At 33.1% G+C, this 19,026-nt stretch overlaps 1 protein-coding gene across 1 annotated transcript; it reads right to left on the bottom strand.

Annotated features, from left to right (window-relative positions):
- Window positions 1-595: 595 nt before the first annotated feature.
- LOC130799388 (uncharacterized) lies at window positions 596-5,518 on the bottom strand (the record flags this gene model as incomplete). The annotated part of the gene is made up of 4 exons (XM_057662486.1): window positions 596-827; window positions 910-980; window positions 1,078-1,197; window positions 5,489-5,518. Coding segments are annotated over 4 exons (453 nt in total), but the record flags the coding sequence as incomplete, so codon positions are not given.
- Window positions 5,519-19,026: the final 13,508 nt, after the last annotated feature.

Here is a 19,026-nt window from a genome sequence, read left to right as displayed (position 1 = left end):
CAATGAAGATATGTTTCCCTACACCAAATAATTTTGTTAGTATTTAAGAATCAAATGAGCCCCAATATTGAGTACTTCATAGGGAAAGCGTTTAGCATGATATTCACAATCAAACCATCCCTACACTTTTTGTTTTGACATAATAAGCAAAGCATTTAGCATGACATTCACTAACAAAAGCATTACGTGTATAGGGAATGTGAGAAATGATACCAGTTTCCAGCAAGCAAGTGATATCCCTGAATGAATACGACTAATTAGTACCACAGAATAATTATACTGTTCTTGAAACAGCGCTGACAATAAGCCCAAAACTATAATTGGAAGCTGACAATAAGCCCAAAACTATAATCAAAAGACAAATTGAAAATCAATACCAATTTTTAATAACCCAAAACTATAATTGTAAAGTGCTTGGCCAGTTCATTATAATTTGTCTACATTACTTGATGTAATCACCCAACTATTCAATTTGTAGCACATATATTGAAGAAGCGTAACTGCACAAGATAAGTTTAGCTAGAAAAGTCTAAAGATGCATGCATTAGCATTATGATGAAGAGGGAGGAGCCACCTTTGAAGGCTTGACTGGGACTCAATTGTCTTCAACCTCCTCTGGCTTGACAAAGAACTCAATGTATGCTATCCTGCTAGGAGGCTGATAACCAGCAGAAACAATGTGTGGGTGTGATTGCCTTGCAACGGAGACCAGATGCTGAACTTTCAATATTCCGCCTCTCCCAAGCGTAACCTTGCTGCCACGGTTATCTTTGACGACACTACTTGGTATATTAGAAGTTGTTGCCTGTAAGAATTTATATTTATACCTGTTTATCAATACAATCAAAGAACTTTGAATCACAGTGAATAAAAACCAAAGAGTAGAATTTACAGGATATTAGTATGTACCGATGAGACACTTCACGATCACAGCTCAAAGCTGCTAAAAGATCAGTATTTGCATAATACATAAAGTCTATCTGCAAAAAATAACCCAAAATATGCCCAAAACTGATAAATACATCTATCAGCAAGAGAGAAGCAAAGTCAAATGAGCTCAATACCTTTAAGCTTAACCTGTAGATCACCATGGCTTTCACTTCTGAACGCAACCGAAGGAGGAGTTGGTTGTAATGTTAGTTTGATACTTGATCGGGGCCATTCCAGATCATCAATAGCTTCTTTCAAAGCTGCAGACTAAAAATACACTTTGAAAGTAAGACTAGATGAGGGTCAAATATAAAAAAAATTCACTTTTACTACATGTTCACATTGTACTTTTATTTAGGGTTAAATAATTATAAAATCAATGCCTAGGCATCAGCGCTCTTCAATAATATACTAACTCCACAACAAAGTCAGAGGATCATCTAGGATTTACACAGAGTATCAGAAAGTAACAATTTGTTATAGTAGTTAGTGTTAGTTTTTAACACGTGACTAGCATGTGCCTTTAGTAGGTTCTTATGTTTGTTACATTATGTTATAGCTCAGAGGCGGGGAAGTTAGTTATTGTCCTTTCCTTTGCTTAACTGATTTGTAAGAGGTTAGATAAACCCTTAGGATGTATTGTTGTAATCAAGTTATAAGATCATCATTCCTATTTTTCCTTCTCTCAGTATTCTCTCTTCTTCCCTTTTCCTATTTCTTTCTTTCTGTTTTGGTGTGTCTTCTTGAACAGACACCAACAACCAGAGCAGTAGCTAAGTTGTTGCACAGCACCACAAAACAATCGAAGGTTCGATTTTCATGATCATAAACCCCGAATAGCAGGCTTATACCACTACAAGTGCACAACAGGTAAATATGTGAGAGCAGCAAACCATGAAGAACAGAAGATCTCTTTCTAAATGACTCACGAAAAAATTTATAATTCTTAAGAGTAAGAAATAATAGATATAACACATGTTGACAGAACATGAGAAACTAGACCATAGAAGACATTAGACATAAGTGTAACCAAAATGAAAACCTGTAGTACTAAACTAAACTGAAGATTCACAGAAGAATACCTGCAATATCAGAAGATGATCAAATGCAGCCTAGGAAATGTTCAATATTGCATCTTGAAGTCTTCCTTGGTCATACCGCCCATGGATCATGATCGTATAACATCGCTGATCAGGTCCCAAACCGTCTCTCAACATTTCAGCCCAAGTTGACTGAACCATTTGCTCACAATTCCAATTCATATACAATTTCAATAAAAGATAATACAATTTTGCTTTAATCTTATCATCTAGAACTTCAATTTTGAAGTAACTCCATCAATTTTTCTTAGCATTACTTTGAAGAATCTCACATTTCAAAACGCAAGTAATTAGAAAACGCAAGTAAATCCAGAAAAACGCAGGTAATTTCCAATACCAAAAAACACACAAACATAAACCCCCAAAAAACGCAAGTAATTAAGCCCTCAACATCTAATTGTAAATCCTCTGTGGCAAAGAAAAAGGTTAATCTATGTCATGAAATACAACCCAACATTTCAAAATCATGAAATACACATACATAAATCTTATAATTAGAACAAAGCCCAACAAAAAGGCGAAATCTTGTTCCTTCGCAGAGCCAAGACCGAAAATACGTACTACCCAACATTTCAAACTGATGAAATACACATACATTAATCTGATAATTACAACAAAGCCCAAGAAAGAACAACCCATAAATTGAAATCAACAAGAAACAAGAACAACAAATTTAAAGAAAACGAAAGGCAAAAAAAAATTAAAACTACCTGTCGTGGGTTCAGAGGCGGCTGAAGGGCAGCGTAGCGGCAGCACCGGCCTGCAGAAGGCGGCTGAAACTCTGGCGTGCAGGCGGCAGAGGCTCCGATGTGCAGGCGGCAATGGCTTACCTCCAGTGTGCGGGATTAGGGCTTGTGAGGGAATCGGGTTTGTGAGGGAATGGTATGGGCGCCGTATGGATTCTGAAATTTCGAGGGAGGGAATGGGATTATGAGGGATTGGGGTTCAGTTTTGAGAGGGAAATGAAAAAAAAAATTATTAGTATAAGGTTTTTTGCAACGACTTTATTGTATCTGTATAATTAAATATTTTTCGCAACAATATATACTGTTACGAATTATTTATTTAATTTTAGCAACAACATTGTTTGTTGCAAAAAATTGGGTTACACCGGGAAATTATTCTAAGGGGTGGGAAAATTATTTTTTTTATGGCAACGATTATTTAGCAACAACAACGGATTTTGCAACAACTTATATTTTTCGCAACGAAAAAAATTTAGTCGTTGCTAAAACTTGTTGCTAAAAACAAGTTTTCTTGTAGTGATATAAATTTTTGAACATCTATCTACTGTTTATATAAGTGTCTCATAAAATTTTCATGTCCAAAAGACGTCATTTAGTATTTATTTTATATTTTACCGTTTTCAAACTTACCGATTATTAATAACCGAGTAAAAATTATTAAGGTCCTTAAATGTCAACGAAACCTTCCCAAACTTTTACCAATTTTACCTACTGTCTATATGAGTATGTGATAAAAATTTCAAGTCCATATGTCTTTGTTTGGTAATTATTTTATATTTTATCATTTTACAATTTACCGTTAAACTATTTAACGATTATTCAAAAATAATATAAAAAAAAAAATTCCAAACTAAATATATTCTGGCCAAATCTTGTTGGAGACATTATAATATGTTTTTATTAATTATTTTTGATGATGAAGAGTTCATCTAATACCATGTTTTATAATAAGAGTATTTAACACTTTAAAATCCATTAAAATATCAATTTAACGAATAATCTCAACAAAAAGTATCCAAGAAATTTTCTTAACATATAGCTACTGAAAATGTCTTTTAAAATGAATTTCAAATATTTTCAAATTCATATAATCATTTCCATCACAATAACTTTCACAAAGTAGTGTTAAACATGCCTTTAAACATACAATAATTTATAAAATCAACATGCATGATGCCCACAATAATAATACATGTAATAAATTATTTCATACTCAAATTTATCATTTTGACATCAATTTTCAAGATTTAAGAACTTCTCTTTGGGAATTTTATTTTTAAAAAAAAAAAAAAAAGTTTATACACAAACTTTCCCAACTTGTTCTTAAATCCTTTAAAAATCACCCCATGTGACATACCTCGACTCCAAGCCTATATAATTATTCTGTAAGCTCCCACGTAAGCTCCTACGCGTTCTTAGATGTGGTTCTAACTTCGGGTCCTTGCCCTTCAAGTCTCAACTCCAACTCTTCAGCTAAACCTATTGCATTCATCCAAAAATCAATAATAATTTTGGATTTCTAACATGCACTTAACTTCCCTAGTTAGAGTTGTCAAACTAATACTTGTGATGATTTTAACATATTTGGAGTACACTTATTATGTTGAGCAACATACTTAATTAAGTCCCATAATTTTACTTGAATCCTTTAAGTAACAAAATTTATATGTTTGTGGAAAAACATCTTCTTACTTTCTATTGTGGCCGATTTTTATAGATTTATAAGTGATGATTTTCTTAGTTGAGATCTAAAATACTCATTTTATAATGATCTTAGTTTATAGAAAGATTCATGTAAAAAAATGTTTTACATGAACAAGTTTTAACAAAAAATTAGTGGAATAAAGAAATGAACATAACTTACTCTATACTTGGTGGATTTCTTCAAGTTTGGTGTCTATGGAAAGCTCTTAAGATGAAGATTATTTTTATGGGAGATTTGAGTTTATAAACATAAATTTTCAGAAGTTTTAGATGGGTTTTTGAAGAAGATTTGATGAGAAAATAATGTGTTTTTGCTAGGAATTGTAAGATTGAACTTCAACTTTGCTTATGAATGAAATAAGGAGTAAAATGAAGAGTGAAAGAAGGTTGATGGAGCTGAAAATATGGACAGCAAATATGTATTGATTTATTATGTTTGCATGCTTGTTATGATGGTGTTTTTGGGTAAGGACAATAGGGGCTTTGGGTAGAGAGTTTGGTGGAGTGTGCAAGTGAGTTTTGGGGCTAAAAGAGGGCTAGTATGATAGCTAGGGGCTGCTGTTTTGGGTCTGGTTTGAGGTGATTTATGTCCCCAATTTGGTCTAATATGGTGTAAGAAAGGTTTATCTAAGATAGTTTAAGGTTTGGGTAAAAATTGTTGTACATGTAACAAGTTATGTAACTTGTACTTCATGTTTAAAAATCACTTGTATATGTGTGAAATATTTAATTTACTCCCATCATGGTTACATAATATGCTTGGGTAATAAATTAAAAAAAAAAAAAATTTCGAACTATTATGGGCAGTTGCTCAACTTTAAGTTTAACCTCCAAAGTTCACGTTACTTGTCACGATTCATAATCATGTTACGAATTAACAAGTTTCTAATCATCGTAGAGATTTTTCAAATTACTACCATCACTAATTAAATTATAATTAGTAACAAACAAATGTATAAGAAAAATTAGGCGCTAAAAACGACTAATGAAATCTCCTAATAATACGACTGTTTCAATTGCAAAGGATATCCTTGCAATTCCTGCTTCTACGATTGTGTCGGAGTCTGCTTTTAGTGCAGGTAGAAGAGTTTTAGACAAAAAGAGATCTCGTCTTGCTCCACATAATATTCAAATATGTGTTTGTAAGAAAGATTGGGATCAAGCGGAGCTTCGAACACAAGGACTAAGGAACGATGATGATCAAGGCGATGATGATGATCCATGGATGATGATGGATACATCTACATCATCGTCAGGAGGAGAGTCAGCGGAAGCATATAACCAGCCAGATGATGATGACGAAGACGAATAGGATCAATCGGACAACGATCAATCAACATTCAACAACAGCAAATATAAGGTATGACAAAGAATTACGTGGGCTTTGATTCCTTCGGGATACGTAGGCAGCTTAGTATTCCTTTGGGTACTAGGTTCAAGTCCATTTTCTCCCTCTTTTTTTATTAATCATCTTTATCGTAGATTCGTTTCTTATTAATTTATTTTTTTCATTCTTTTTAGTAAATATTTTAGTAACGATGACAAGCAATGAATTTCGCTAATAATCAAGTAATCATCAAAGGTAAGTCCGCATTATTATAGTATTTTTATATTATATTTAAAGGAAAAATAAAAATGGAACCGATGGTGCGACCCGCCCGACCCGCGAGTTGGAACTGTCGGAACCGCCTCATGAACCGTCAAGGAACCGTTTGGAACCGCTCGGAACCGTAACGTTCGAATCAGGTTCCAAATGGAACCGGAACCGGATGGAACCAGAACGGAACCGGCCCAACCCGGACCGTGGCCATCACTACCCTCGAAGCACCCTAGCCCATTACTACCCCTGAAGGGCAAAACCCTACACCGGAGACCATGTACTCTGTTGCTCAAAATCCGGAGCCAACTCCGGAGCTAGTAGTACAGGTACATAGTTTTTAAATATATAAGCACTTAATAATTTAAATTGCAACGCGTTTTAATATTTTTTTATGATGCTTATTATACTAAACTTAACAATTTTCAGGAGGCGACTCCTTGTTCTCTTTTGCATCCTCAGTTAGGTGTTGCTAGTGATGGCGACTTAACTGAGGTTGCATATGGTGTGGCCCAGCCAACCAAAGAGGGTCAAACAGTGCTTTCGATGCTTGTTACAAGTGGCCACATCAGTGTGACCGTGGAAACTATTCTAAAGGGGTTTGAAGATTTCTCACTCCTGGTTCTAATGTCAGAATGGAGCCTTGAGAAACTATCAGACGCCCTATGTAGTTTCGTCACATGGCCATATGCTTGGGTCCGATTCACTAACATGATAATAATCATTTTTACCTTATTTATTTTTATATTTAATTGTATAAATTGAAATAGCAAAAGAGTCCAAAGGGATCAAGGAAAGAGATCGGTTCCTCAGCAAAGGTGTCGACTGGGTCAAAGTCGGTGTCAAGCACTCCAATTTTGATTGAAGCGGAGTTAAAAGATCTCTATCAAGATTGCAAATGGTTGCACACTGGTGCATCTCGCATAAGTGAGGAGGACCCAATCATTCTAAACCTGTAGAATGAACAATTCTGCTTTCTAGAGAGCCCATTTATAATTATTGGTCCTAGTGACATTGGGCAATTTTTGAGAGGAGATATGTTGAACATAGCTCTTATCCATGTCTACATGAGGTGATGTTCATCATCTTACAAGTTAGGCATTGTTGTTTAATTTTTTTAATAACCAAATTACTGACAAAATTTTCTTATTCGTGACTTAGTGCAGCTTACGAGGAGCTAAATTCTTGTGAACCTCCAATAAAAGTTGGATGGTTTTATTCTGAATCGATTTCGGGTACTAAAAGTGTAAATGATCCTGATGACGTCAAAGCATACATTGAGACTGTTTTGAGTAATTCCCTTGCATCTCAACACACGTTCATTCTGGCTCCATAAGTGGAAGAGTAAGTTTATTTTTGAAATTGAACTTATCTTTTGATATTTAAGTTCGCATAATCTCTAATTTGTTGATTTTAACTTTGCGTTTGTAGTTTGCATTGGATACTTTTGGTCATTTATACTTTAACGAACACTGTGCACGTCTTCGAATTACAAAAACCTCAAAGCCCGTCTCGCAACACAAAATTCAAAGCGTTGTTGAATGCATGCGTAATATTAATTATTTTACCAATTTGATTTAATTAATATATATATATATATATATATATATATATATATATATATATATATATATATATATATATATATATATATATATATATATATGTATATATATATATATATATATATATATATATATGTATATATATATATATATGTATATATATATATATATGTATATATATATATATATGTATATATATATATATATATATATATATATATATATATATAATATATATGTAAATATATATATATATATATATATATATATATATATATATATATATATATATATATATATATATATATATATATATATATATGTATATATATATATATATATGTATATATATATGTATATATATATATATACATATATATATATATATATATATATATATATATATATATATATATATATATATATATATATATATATATATATACAAACATATATATATATATATATATATATATATATACATATATACATATATATATACATATATATATATATATATACATATATATATATATATACATATATATATATATATACATATATATATACATATATATATATATATACATATATATATATATATACATATATATATATATATATATATATATATATATATATATATATATATATATATATATACATATATATATATATATACATATATATATATATATATACATATATATACATATATATATATATATATATATATATATATATATATATATATATATATATATATATATATATATATATATATATATATATATATATATATATATATTTATAGTATTACTTTTCCCATGCGTTTCAGCACAATTAAGAAATTGCGTGGAAAAATGGGATCTATATTGAGAGCCACATTTTCGAAATGGACAGCAGTAAAGGTACACAATGCAACACTATTCGATTTTATGGGTTTTAAGCTTTTTTGGACTTTCGCGCATAAAGTAGCTTAAACTTGGTTTGTTTTGCACAAAACTTAGCACACAACACTATTTGGTATATATTATTGTGTTGAAGTGGTTAGAATTGAAAATCATAGTCATATGCTAGAAATTACGTGTTAAGTTGCGATTTTAAGTATTTTTAAGCGTTTTTGGCACTTTTGCGCATGAAGTAACTCAAACTTGGTTTGTTTTGCACGAAACTTTGCACACAACACTATTTGGTATATATTATTGTGTTGAAGTGGTTAGAATTATAATTCATAGTAATATGCTAGAAATTACGTGTTAAGATGCGATTTTAGGGTTTTAAGTGTTTTTGGCACTTTTGCGCATAAAGTAGATCAAACTTGGTTTCTTTAGCACGAAACTTGGTACACAACACTATTTGATATATATATCATTGTGTTGAAGTGGTTAGAATTGAAAATCATAGTCATACGCTTGAAATTACGTGTTAAGTTGCGATTTTAAGGGTTTTTAAGTGTTTTTGGCACTTTCGCGCATAAAGCAGCTCAAACTTGGTTTGTTTTGCACGAAACTTGGCAAACAACACTATTTGGTACATATTATTGTGTTGAAGTAGTTAGAATTTAAAATCATAGTCATATGCTATAAAGTACGTGTTAAGTTGCGATTTTATGCTTTATAAACTTTTTGACACTTTCGCGCATAAAGTAGCTTAAACTTGGTTTGTTTCGCACGAAATTGGCACACCACAATATTTGGTATATATTATTGTTTTGAAGTGGTTTGAATTGAAAATCATAGTTATATGCTAGAAATTACGTGTTAAATTGCGATTTTATACGTTTTTAAGCTTTTTCGGCACTTTCGCGCATAAATTAGCTCAAACGTGTTTTGTTTTGCACGAAACTTTCGCGCATAAAGTAACTAAAATTTGGTTTGTTTTCCACGAAACTTAGCACACAACACTATTTGAAATATATTAATGTGTTTAAGTGGTTGGAATTGAAAATAATAGTCATATGCTCGAAATTACGTGTTAAGTTACGATTTAATGTGTTTTTAAGCTTTTATGGCACTTTCGCGCATAAAGTAGCTCAAACTTGGTTTGTCTTGCACAAAACTTGGCACACAACACTATTTGCTATATATTATTGTGTTGAAATGGTGAGAATTTAAAATCATAGTCATACGCTAGAAATTACGTGTTAAGTTGCGATTTTAAGGGGTTTTTAAGTGTTTTTGGTACTTTCGCGCATAAAGTAGCTCAAACTTATTTTGTTTTTCACGAAACTTGGCACACAACACTATTTGGTATATATTATCGTGTTGAAGTGGTTAGAATTTAAAATAATAGTCATATGCTATAAATTACGTGTTAAGTTGCGATTTTATGCGTTTTTAAGCTTTTTTGGCACTTTCGCGCATAAAGTAGCTCAAACTTGGTTTGTCTTGCACGACACTTAGGACACAACACTATTTGGTATATATTATTGTGTTGAAGTGGTTAGAATTGAAACTCATAGTCATATGCTAGAAATTACATGTTAAGTTGCGATTTTAAGGTTTTTACGTGTTTTTGGCACTTTCGTGCATAAAGTAGCTCAAACTTGGTCTGTGTTGCGCGAAACTTGGCACACAACACTATTTGATATATATTATTGTGTTGAAGAGGTTAGAATTTAAAATCATAGTCATATGCTACAATTTACGTGTTATGTTGCGATTTTATGCGCTTTTAAGCTTTTTTGGCACTTTCGCGCATAAAGTAGCTCAAACTTGGTTTGTTTTGCACGAAACTTGGCACACAACACTATTTGGTATATATATTATTGTGTTGAAGTGGTTAGTATTGAATATCATAGTCATATGCTAGAAATTACGTGTTATATTGAGATTTTATGTGTTTTTAAGCTTTTTTGGCACTAATATCTGTTTTTTCTCTTAGTGCTTTCGACAACCTTCTAATTTCGTTGATTGCGGGTTCTACACTCTGAAATACATGGAAGATATTTTAAAATCCGTGAATGAGGTTGGGGTCGAAAACATAGATGCTGTAATTATTTGTTACGTTCTTAAATTATAATATATATATATATATATATATATATATATATATATATACTATTATTATTGGTAAAAATCTAATGTGTATTAATCTTTTAATTTTATATTATATTATAGGTTTTATACGACATTCCAAGTGAAGCGCACCCTTTGAGAAATGAAGAAATGCGCGAATTATAAGACAAGATTGCCGCGTATCTTGTTAATTTTTGTCCTTGCTAAATTGTAATTAGTTTAGATTTTTTAAGACTTTAATGTATATATGTACGTACGTATTATTATATTATATATATACGATCGAGAGTTTATTATTACAAAGACATTATTGGTGATTATTTGTGATTATCATTCGATTATTGGATTAATCATTGTTTATTACATTGTACAATATTATTGGATTATTTTTAGTATTAAACGAAAAAAGAGAAAAAAAAAAAAAAACTATATGCTGCGGGCAACAAGAGAACCGCAGCATATAGTAGAAAACTATATGCTGTGGTCCACCAAAAACTGCAGCATATAGTCGAAGACTATATGCTGCAGTTTTTGGTGGACCGCAGCATATAGTTTTCTACTATATGCTGCGGTTCTCTTGTTGCCCACAGCATTCGGTGCCCTGTTCTGTTGCGGTTTTAAACCCAGCATTTAAAATAGGCCATCTGCTGCTATCACTAATGCTTGGGGCCAAAATCGCAGCATATTATGGCTAAAAAACCGCAGCAAATGAGGTTTTTTCCACTAGTGATAAAGCAATAATACACCTTGATTTGAAAGCAATAAAGTGATGATTTGACCACTTAGGAAATTGTCATAACGAATTTGGAAGGGAAATTAGAAATTGAAAGTGTTTTTTCTGATTTTTGTACGTGGCGTGAGAGGATGAATTTGGCTAGTGTAATTAGACTTAAGCCAAATGCATTAACCGATTTCTTGTTGTAGTTTGAAGACAATTTTGACAAAAATTGTAAGTATTTAGCTAATATTATTAAGTATCCTTTATTTATTAAAGGCACTTAATATTTTAATCCCAATTTTTATATGTTTTTATATTATACTAAAAAATTGAAATTAATTATTCATTTATCAAATACATTTTGACATGTAACAATTAACACACATGGTTACGTAAACATTACATGCAATTAAGTCACACAAATTTTTCATGTAAAATATTCATGCAAATTATATTAGAGTAATGTGCTAAATTACTCCCTGTAATTCATGCATAATATTTAATTTGCTCCCCCTTAGATCATGCAACTTCATTTAACATACCAAGTTCCACACGTATATATCATAAATAATCCGGACTTGAAAGCTTTGAAAAAATTCTGTTTGTTGATTTTCCGTAAGAATAAAAGATAAAGTTACATTACCTTTCTCTATATGATCACGTATGAAATGATGACGTACCTCAATATGCTTTGTACGTAAATGTTGCACTACATTCATAGTTATGAAAATTGCACTAGTGTTGTCACACTTAATTGGTATGCCTTTGAGATTAATTCCAAGATCCCAAAGTTTTTGTGCAATCTATAATATTTGAGAACATACGCACTGGATGCAATATATTCAGTTTTGGCTGTTGACAAAACTATTGACTTTTTCTTCTTTAAATGCCATGAGATCAAAGATGATCCAAATAATTGACACGATCTTTATGTACTCTTCCCACCCACTTTATATCCTGCATAATCCGCATCTAAAAACCAGCAAAAGCAAAATTGTCACTACTAGGGTACTATAGACCAAAGTCTTTAGTCCTATATATATATCTAAAGATTCTTTTAACTACTGTTAAATGAGATTCTTTTGGGCTAGCTTAATAAAAAGCACATAAGAAAACACTAAACATAATATCTGTACGACTAGCTATTAAATAAAATATTGAACTTATCATACCTCTATAAGATGTTTGACCAACATTCTTACCACTTAGATCTTAATCTAGGCTAATCTTGGCACTCGTAGGAGTATTAACACTTTTGCATTGGTCCATATTGTACGTCTTTAAATTATCTATAACACATTTACTTTGTCAAATGAATATGCCATTCTTCATTTGCTTTATTTGCAGTCCAAAAAAGAACGTCAAGTCTCCAATCATGCTCATTTCAAATACTTTGCACATAATCTCAGAAAATTCCTTACATAAAGAATTGTTATTAGCTCCAAACAAGATATCATCAACATATACTTGAAAAACAAAAATATCTTTACCTTTAGCTTAAATAAAAAGTGTTTTATCAATTTTACCCTCTGAAAGTTATCCTCAAGTAAACGTGAGCTAAATTTATCATACCTAGCGCCTAGAGCTTGTTTCAAACCATATAATGCTTTGTTTAGTATAAATGCATGATTAAGCAAATTAGGATTTTCAAAACTTGGTTCTTTTTTAACATAGACTTCTTGTAAATTAGCCATTTGAAAATGCACATTCAACATCCATTTGATACAAGTTTATGTTCATGTAAGAAACAAAAGTTAGCATGATTCGAATAGATTATTATCTAGCTACAGGCGCTAAAGTTTCATCATAATTAATACCTTCTTCTTGATGATAGCCCTAAGCTACTAACCTTATTTTCTTTCTTATGAATTCGCCATCCTCATTTAGCTTGTTTCAAAAGACCCATCTTGTTTCAGTGATGGTACGATCTTGTGGTCTTTCAACTAAATCCCATGCTTAGTTTCTTTCGAGCTCATTGAGTTCAATTTGCATAGCAATGATCTACTTCAGTTCCTTTATGGATCCTTTAACATCCTTTTTCTACAAGAGAAACAAAAGCAGAAAATGCAAACAAATTTTTAAGAACAGATCGAGTTTGAGTACCGTTTGTTGGATCAATAATGATGTTTTCTTGAGGATGTTGAGATGATAGTCTAAATCTTTTTCTTAGTATGGATGGTGTTCTATCATTAAGAGAGCTGATTGGGATTTACCTGGACGAGTCTTTAGTTAGAGTATCAAAAATTAAAAGTTTGCGACGAGTCCTTACTCATGGGTGACGACTCATCGCTTCTCGCGGTTTTGTGAGGAGACGGTTTTTATGCGGGAGTTTGGCGGCCATGTTTTGTTTAATTTTGCAATAACTTCTTTTTCTAGGGGATTCATATAAATACCCCACATTGGGGTTAGGGCTAATTCACAAATTGAAAAGATCACAAGAGAGCCATTGTAATTTGTGAGGGACAATCTTGATTCATTTTGTAATTCTTTACGGTTCATAGTGAAATTATTCGATCACGGTGTCGGTGGATGTTGCTATCACATTGATAGTGAGCCACGTTAACTCTTTGGTGTTGTTTCTTATGGTTTGTATTGAATTTCTTTATTGTTTTATTACTGTTTCATCGACCTTGCTTCCGCTGTCACTAGGGTGAACACCGGTCCAAACCAGGACCAGACCGTAACCGGTTGGATTGGAAGACCGAATTTTGAAAAATTGAGACCCTATTACATCAGGTCTGATTCCGGTCTAACCCGTAAAACTATTGGTCCGGTCCAAGTTTGGACAGATTGGACCGGCTAACTCAAATTGGAATTCTATGAAAATGAATAATTATGAACTAATATTGACTAATATTTTAAATCTATGAATGTAGTTAAACTAATATTTTAAAGAAATAGTTAAAAAAAATGATAATCAAATTTACATTTTAAAGAAATAAAATCCAATTCCCAATACATATCAAATATTAATTAATTAATGAGGAATGTAATTATGAATCAATGATTTTGTCTAAAACCACAGCAACATTTGAAAGATAACTATAGTATATAGTATGCAATATAATGTGGGTTTTTGACTAAAACTAGCAGCACCACATAAGAAGATTAAAGGAAGAGGTTGCAGGTCAGTCTGATTAATACCAAGTACATATTAACTGGTCTTATTCGGTCTAACTCTATATTTTTCGGGTTTGGACTGGACGGAACTGGAACTCGAAAGAATTTTTAAGGATCGGAGACTAGATCTGATGCTTTCGGTCTGGACAGGTTTCGGTCCGGATTCAATCGGTTTAGGTCTAGACCACCGGTCCGGTCTAATTTTGCACACCCCTAGGTGTCACACAATAGCTCATTTAGTATGTTGGAATACTATTCAATACACTCTTTACGAGTATTAACCTCCCAGCACTTAACAATAGCTTTGCCATCCAAGAAAAAAAAAATTCACTTCAATCATGATAGGCTCCCAGGACTTTAATTTCCTCATGTTTTCCCAAAGTGGAATCCCAAGGTAAAGAAAAGGGCATTTGGAATGTAGACACCCGGCTCTTTTTTCATTATTACTACTCGATTCTCAATTCTTCGTCTGTCGTGTGATTATGCTTGACTTACGGTAATTTAGCTTCAATCCAGACATCTAGCTAAAGACATCTAATACTCTCAAGTAATTTCTGATCACCACATTATTCCTTGGCACAAAGTTAATGTATCATTAGCAAATTATAGATGCTTCAGTCGGATTTGACCCTTTTCTGCCTCTATAGCATCCATTAGACCATGATTCTCCGCCTTTCTAAACATACTTACCATAACTTTACTAACAAGGATAAATAGATATGGAGATAAAGGGGTCATCTTATCTCATCCCCTTTTTCCATCTTGAATGGTTTTTAAGGTGAGCCATTGAGAAAAATTGACATTGATGCATTGCTTACACAACACATTATCCAATTAATCCACCTGACTCCAAACCTCATTTTTTACCATCACTTGTTTTAAGAAAGACGAATTGAGTAACACTTATCGAAACCTCATTATTCCTCTTTCTTTTCCACGACTTTAGGAGACCTTGGGAAGCCTTAAGATTTCTACTATCATTGATATGCTGGAGATCATGAATAACAACTTTAATTTTACTTATTTTCTCAGCTATATCCCCAAATTTATATTTGCCCCACAATATCAATGGTTTATTTAGTGCCTTTAGCTTTGCAATTAGGCTTTTAAAGTTAAGTTCTTCCATTCTACACTAATTACCTCCCAATCATTAAAGCATCGGAAGGGTTTGGGACCCCACTTGATGATTCTTTAACTCTCAAAGTCTCATAAAGTTTCAAAGTCTCTTTTATGTACTTGTGATGTAACACTTCATCAAAATCTCCAAGTACCAATAAAGGTTTAGGCAGTGAGTAATTGAGAATCAAGAGTTCATAAAATATTAATTTGAAAACGGAGTTATCCCAGATAACAAATAGTCCTCCCCATATGAATTTTGTGCAAGTAACTCACACCTATTCAATGACTTCTTATGTTTCTTTATTTTAGAAGGGTTATTATCCTCAAAAACCCTTTGAGTTAGGTTTTGATCTAAATGTGGTTTCTTCAGTAGGAAAATTTAGATGGTAAAATAGTGAATGAATTTATTTGGAGAGGAAGATGAGTAAATATGTAGAATGGATATTCTTCTTCATTGCCCAAAAAAATTGATTACATTAATGGGTATTTATAGTGTTGAGTTTGGTTACAAGTTTACTAAAATATCTTAGATATTTTTTTTTTTAATTACTTTTTCTAGGATCTTCCATTATATTATCTTACATATTTTTATTTTTTAATTCTTTAGTTTAGATATTTTTTATATTTAATTAAAATCCTAGATTTTTCTAGATTCTTTTAACACTCCCCCTAATCTGAAAAATCTTGAACTCTGAGTTGTCTTCTGAACTCGATAAATCTATCAGTTGATATGGGTTCTGTGAAAATGTCCGCGAGCTGCTCCCCCATCTTGCAGAATTGTAGTTGGATTTCTTTCTTGTCTACTAACTCACGAATGTAGTGATATCGTATCTCGATGTGTTTTGATCTGCTATAAAACACTAGCTTCTTCGCCATTGCTATTGTTGACATGTTGTCGCAGAACATTGTAGTTGGTGTCTCTTAGTTATGTTGTAGATCGATTAATATCCTTCTGAGCCAGACTGCTTCACGTGCTGCACTTGTTGCTGCAATGTACTATGCTTCTACTGATGATAAAGCTATTGTCGCCTACTTTGTTGATGACCATGAGACCACCTTGTTTCCAAGCTCAAATATGTATCCACTTGTACTTTTTCTATCATCCATGCTTCCAGCCCAGTCGCTATCAGTGTATCCTGTGAGCTTGAAATTTGTTTTAGTTTCGTACATGATCCCATAGCTTTTTTTCCCTTAATGTATTTGAGAATCCTCTTTGTTGTTGTTAGATGATCCTTGCTCAGTTCACTCATGAACGTGGATACGATGCTGACACCGTTGACAATATCAGGTCTTGTATGTGTGAGATAGATGAGAGAGCTGACCAAGCTTCGATACATTGCTCTGTCGACTTTTGGTTTGCCATCGTACTTTGATAACTTTGCATTGATTGCCATTGGTGTAGCCAGCGTTTTACATTCACCCATGTTGAATTTCTTGAGAAGGTCTTCTACATGTTTCTCTTGTGATAGAAATATTCTTCCTGGGCTTTGTTTAATTTGTATGCCAAGGAAGTATTTCATTGTACCAAGGTCTGTCATCTCGTACTCCTTCATCATAGCCTTTTTAAATTCTTCGATCATCGTTAGGTGTGTGCTTGTATAGATTAGATCATCCACGTACAGGCATAAAATGAGAAAGTTGTTACCTTGTGTCTTGATGTATAGTGAAGGTTCACTCAGACTCTTGATGAAACCATGCTGGAGAAGATAATTGTCGATGTTGCTGTTCCATGCTCGGGATGCTTGTTTGAGTCCGTACAAAGCTTTTCGAAGGCGGTATACTTTGTCTTCTTGACCTTTGATGACGTACCCCTACAGTTGCTCGACATACACTTCTTCTTCGAGTTCTCCATTTAGAAATGCTAATTTGACATCGAACTGAAAGACTGGTAGCTAATGTTGTGCTGCAAATGCCAGGACTGTTCTGATTGTCTCCATGCGGACAATTGGTGCATATGTTTCGTTGAAGTCGATTCCTGGTTGTTGCGTATATCCCTTTGCTACGAGCCTTGCTTTGTACTTGTTGATGGAGCCATCATCATTATGTTTCACCTTATAGACCCACTTGAGTCCGATGACTTCCTTGTCTTGTGATTTTGTCTACAAGTTGCCATGTGTGATTCTTCTCGATCATTTTGATTTCTTCGTTCATAGCCTCAATCCATGTTTCTTCTTGTGCTGCTTCTTGAAATGTTTGTGGCTCACTAGAAAAGAGAGCCATCATTGCTTGGTCACAATGGTAATCTTGTAGCCATGATGGCGGTTGCCGATCTCGTGTTGATCTTCTAGCTTCTTGATGTTGAGGAGTTGAACGTGATTTTTGGCTTCTTGAGCTTGGGGATGATCTTGTACTTCCAGGTGTACTTGGACTCAGAGATGATGGGTTTATTGGTTGGTCTACTCCGTCTTCTTCACTTGGATCTCTTGGGAGAGTATCTTCTTCGCGAGCTTCAATTTCTTTTTCATTCCATGTCCATTCGACTGTTATGTCTCTAGAGATGATTAATTGTTTAGATTCAGGCTTGTAAAGGATATATCCTTTTGTTTCGTGACTGTATACAATGAATATGCATTTTTCTCCCTTCTCATCAAGCTTTTCTCGATTCTCCTTCGAGATGTGGGCATAAACTACGCAGTGTTCTACTCTTGGCTTTCTCTTGTGCCAAGCTTCATATGGTGTTAAATCCTTAACTACTTTTGTGGGAGATCAATTGGGGATATATACTGCCGTGTGAACAGCTTCAGCCCAGTATCTTTTGGGTAGATGTTTACCCTGCATCATGCTGCGGGCCGTCTCTGCTATAGTACAGTTTTTCCTTTCTGCGACACCATTTTGTTGAGATGTACGCCTTGCTGTAAGTTCTCTTTTAATTCCATGCTTCTTATAGAAGCTGTTGAATTCGTTGCTTGTAAATTCTCCGCCACGATATGTTCTAAGAATCTTAAGAGAATGCCCACTTTGATTTTCTGTGAGGGCTTTGAATTGCATGAAGTGGGAAAAAGCTTCTGATTTTTTCTCCAGGAAATATACTCACATCATGCGGGAGTAGTCATCTACGAACAAAAGAAATATCTTTTTCCGCCAAGAGACGGATTCTTGGTAGGACCCTAGATATCTGCATGAACAAGCTCTAGAGGAGCCTTGGCCCTCCAAAATGCGGTAGGAAATGGCAATTTGTGCATCTTGCCATATATACAGCCTTCGCAAATTTTTCTTTCTTTTTTTATTCATGGTAGTCCAATTACCATTTCTTTTTGTTTTAATAGTTTTAGATTGTTAAAATTTATATGCTCGAATCTCAAATGCCATAAGGTGGATTCATCATTCATTGAGTTTAAAGCCAATTTTTCTTCAAATGGCAATTTTAATGGGAATATTTTGTTAGGAGCCATTTCAACAGTTGTTAT

This window comes from Amaranthus tricolor, chromosome 14, assembly GCF_026212465.1.
Source record: "Amaranthus tricolor cultivar Red isolate AtriRed21 chromosome 14, ASM2621246v1, whole genome shotgun sequence".
NCBI lineage: Eukaryota > Viridiplantae > Streptophyta > Magnoliopsida > Caryophyllales > Amaranthaceae > Amaranthus > Amaranthus tricolor.
This window is presented reverse-complemented; position numbering and strand designations above follow the sequence as displayed.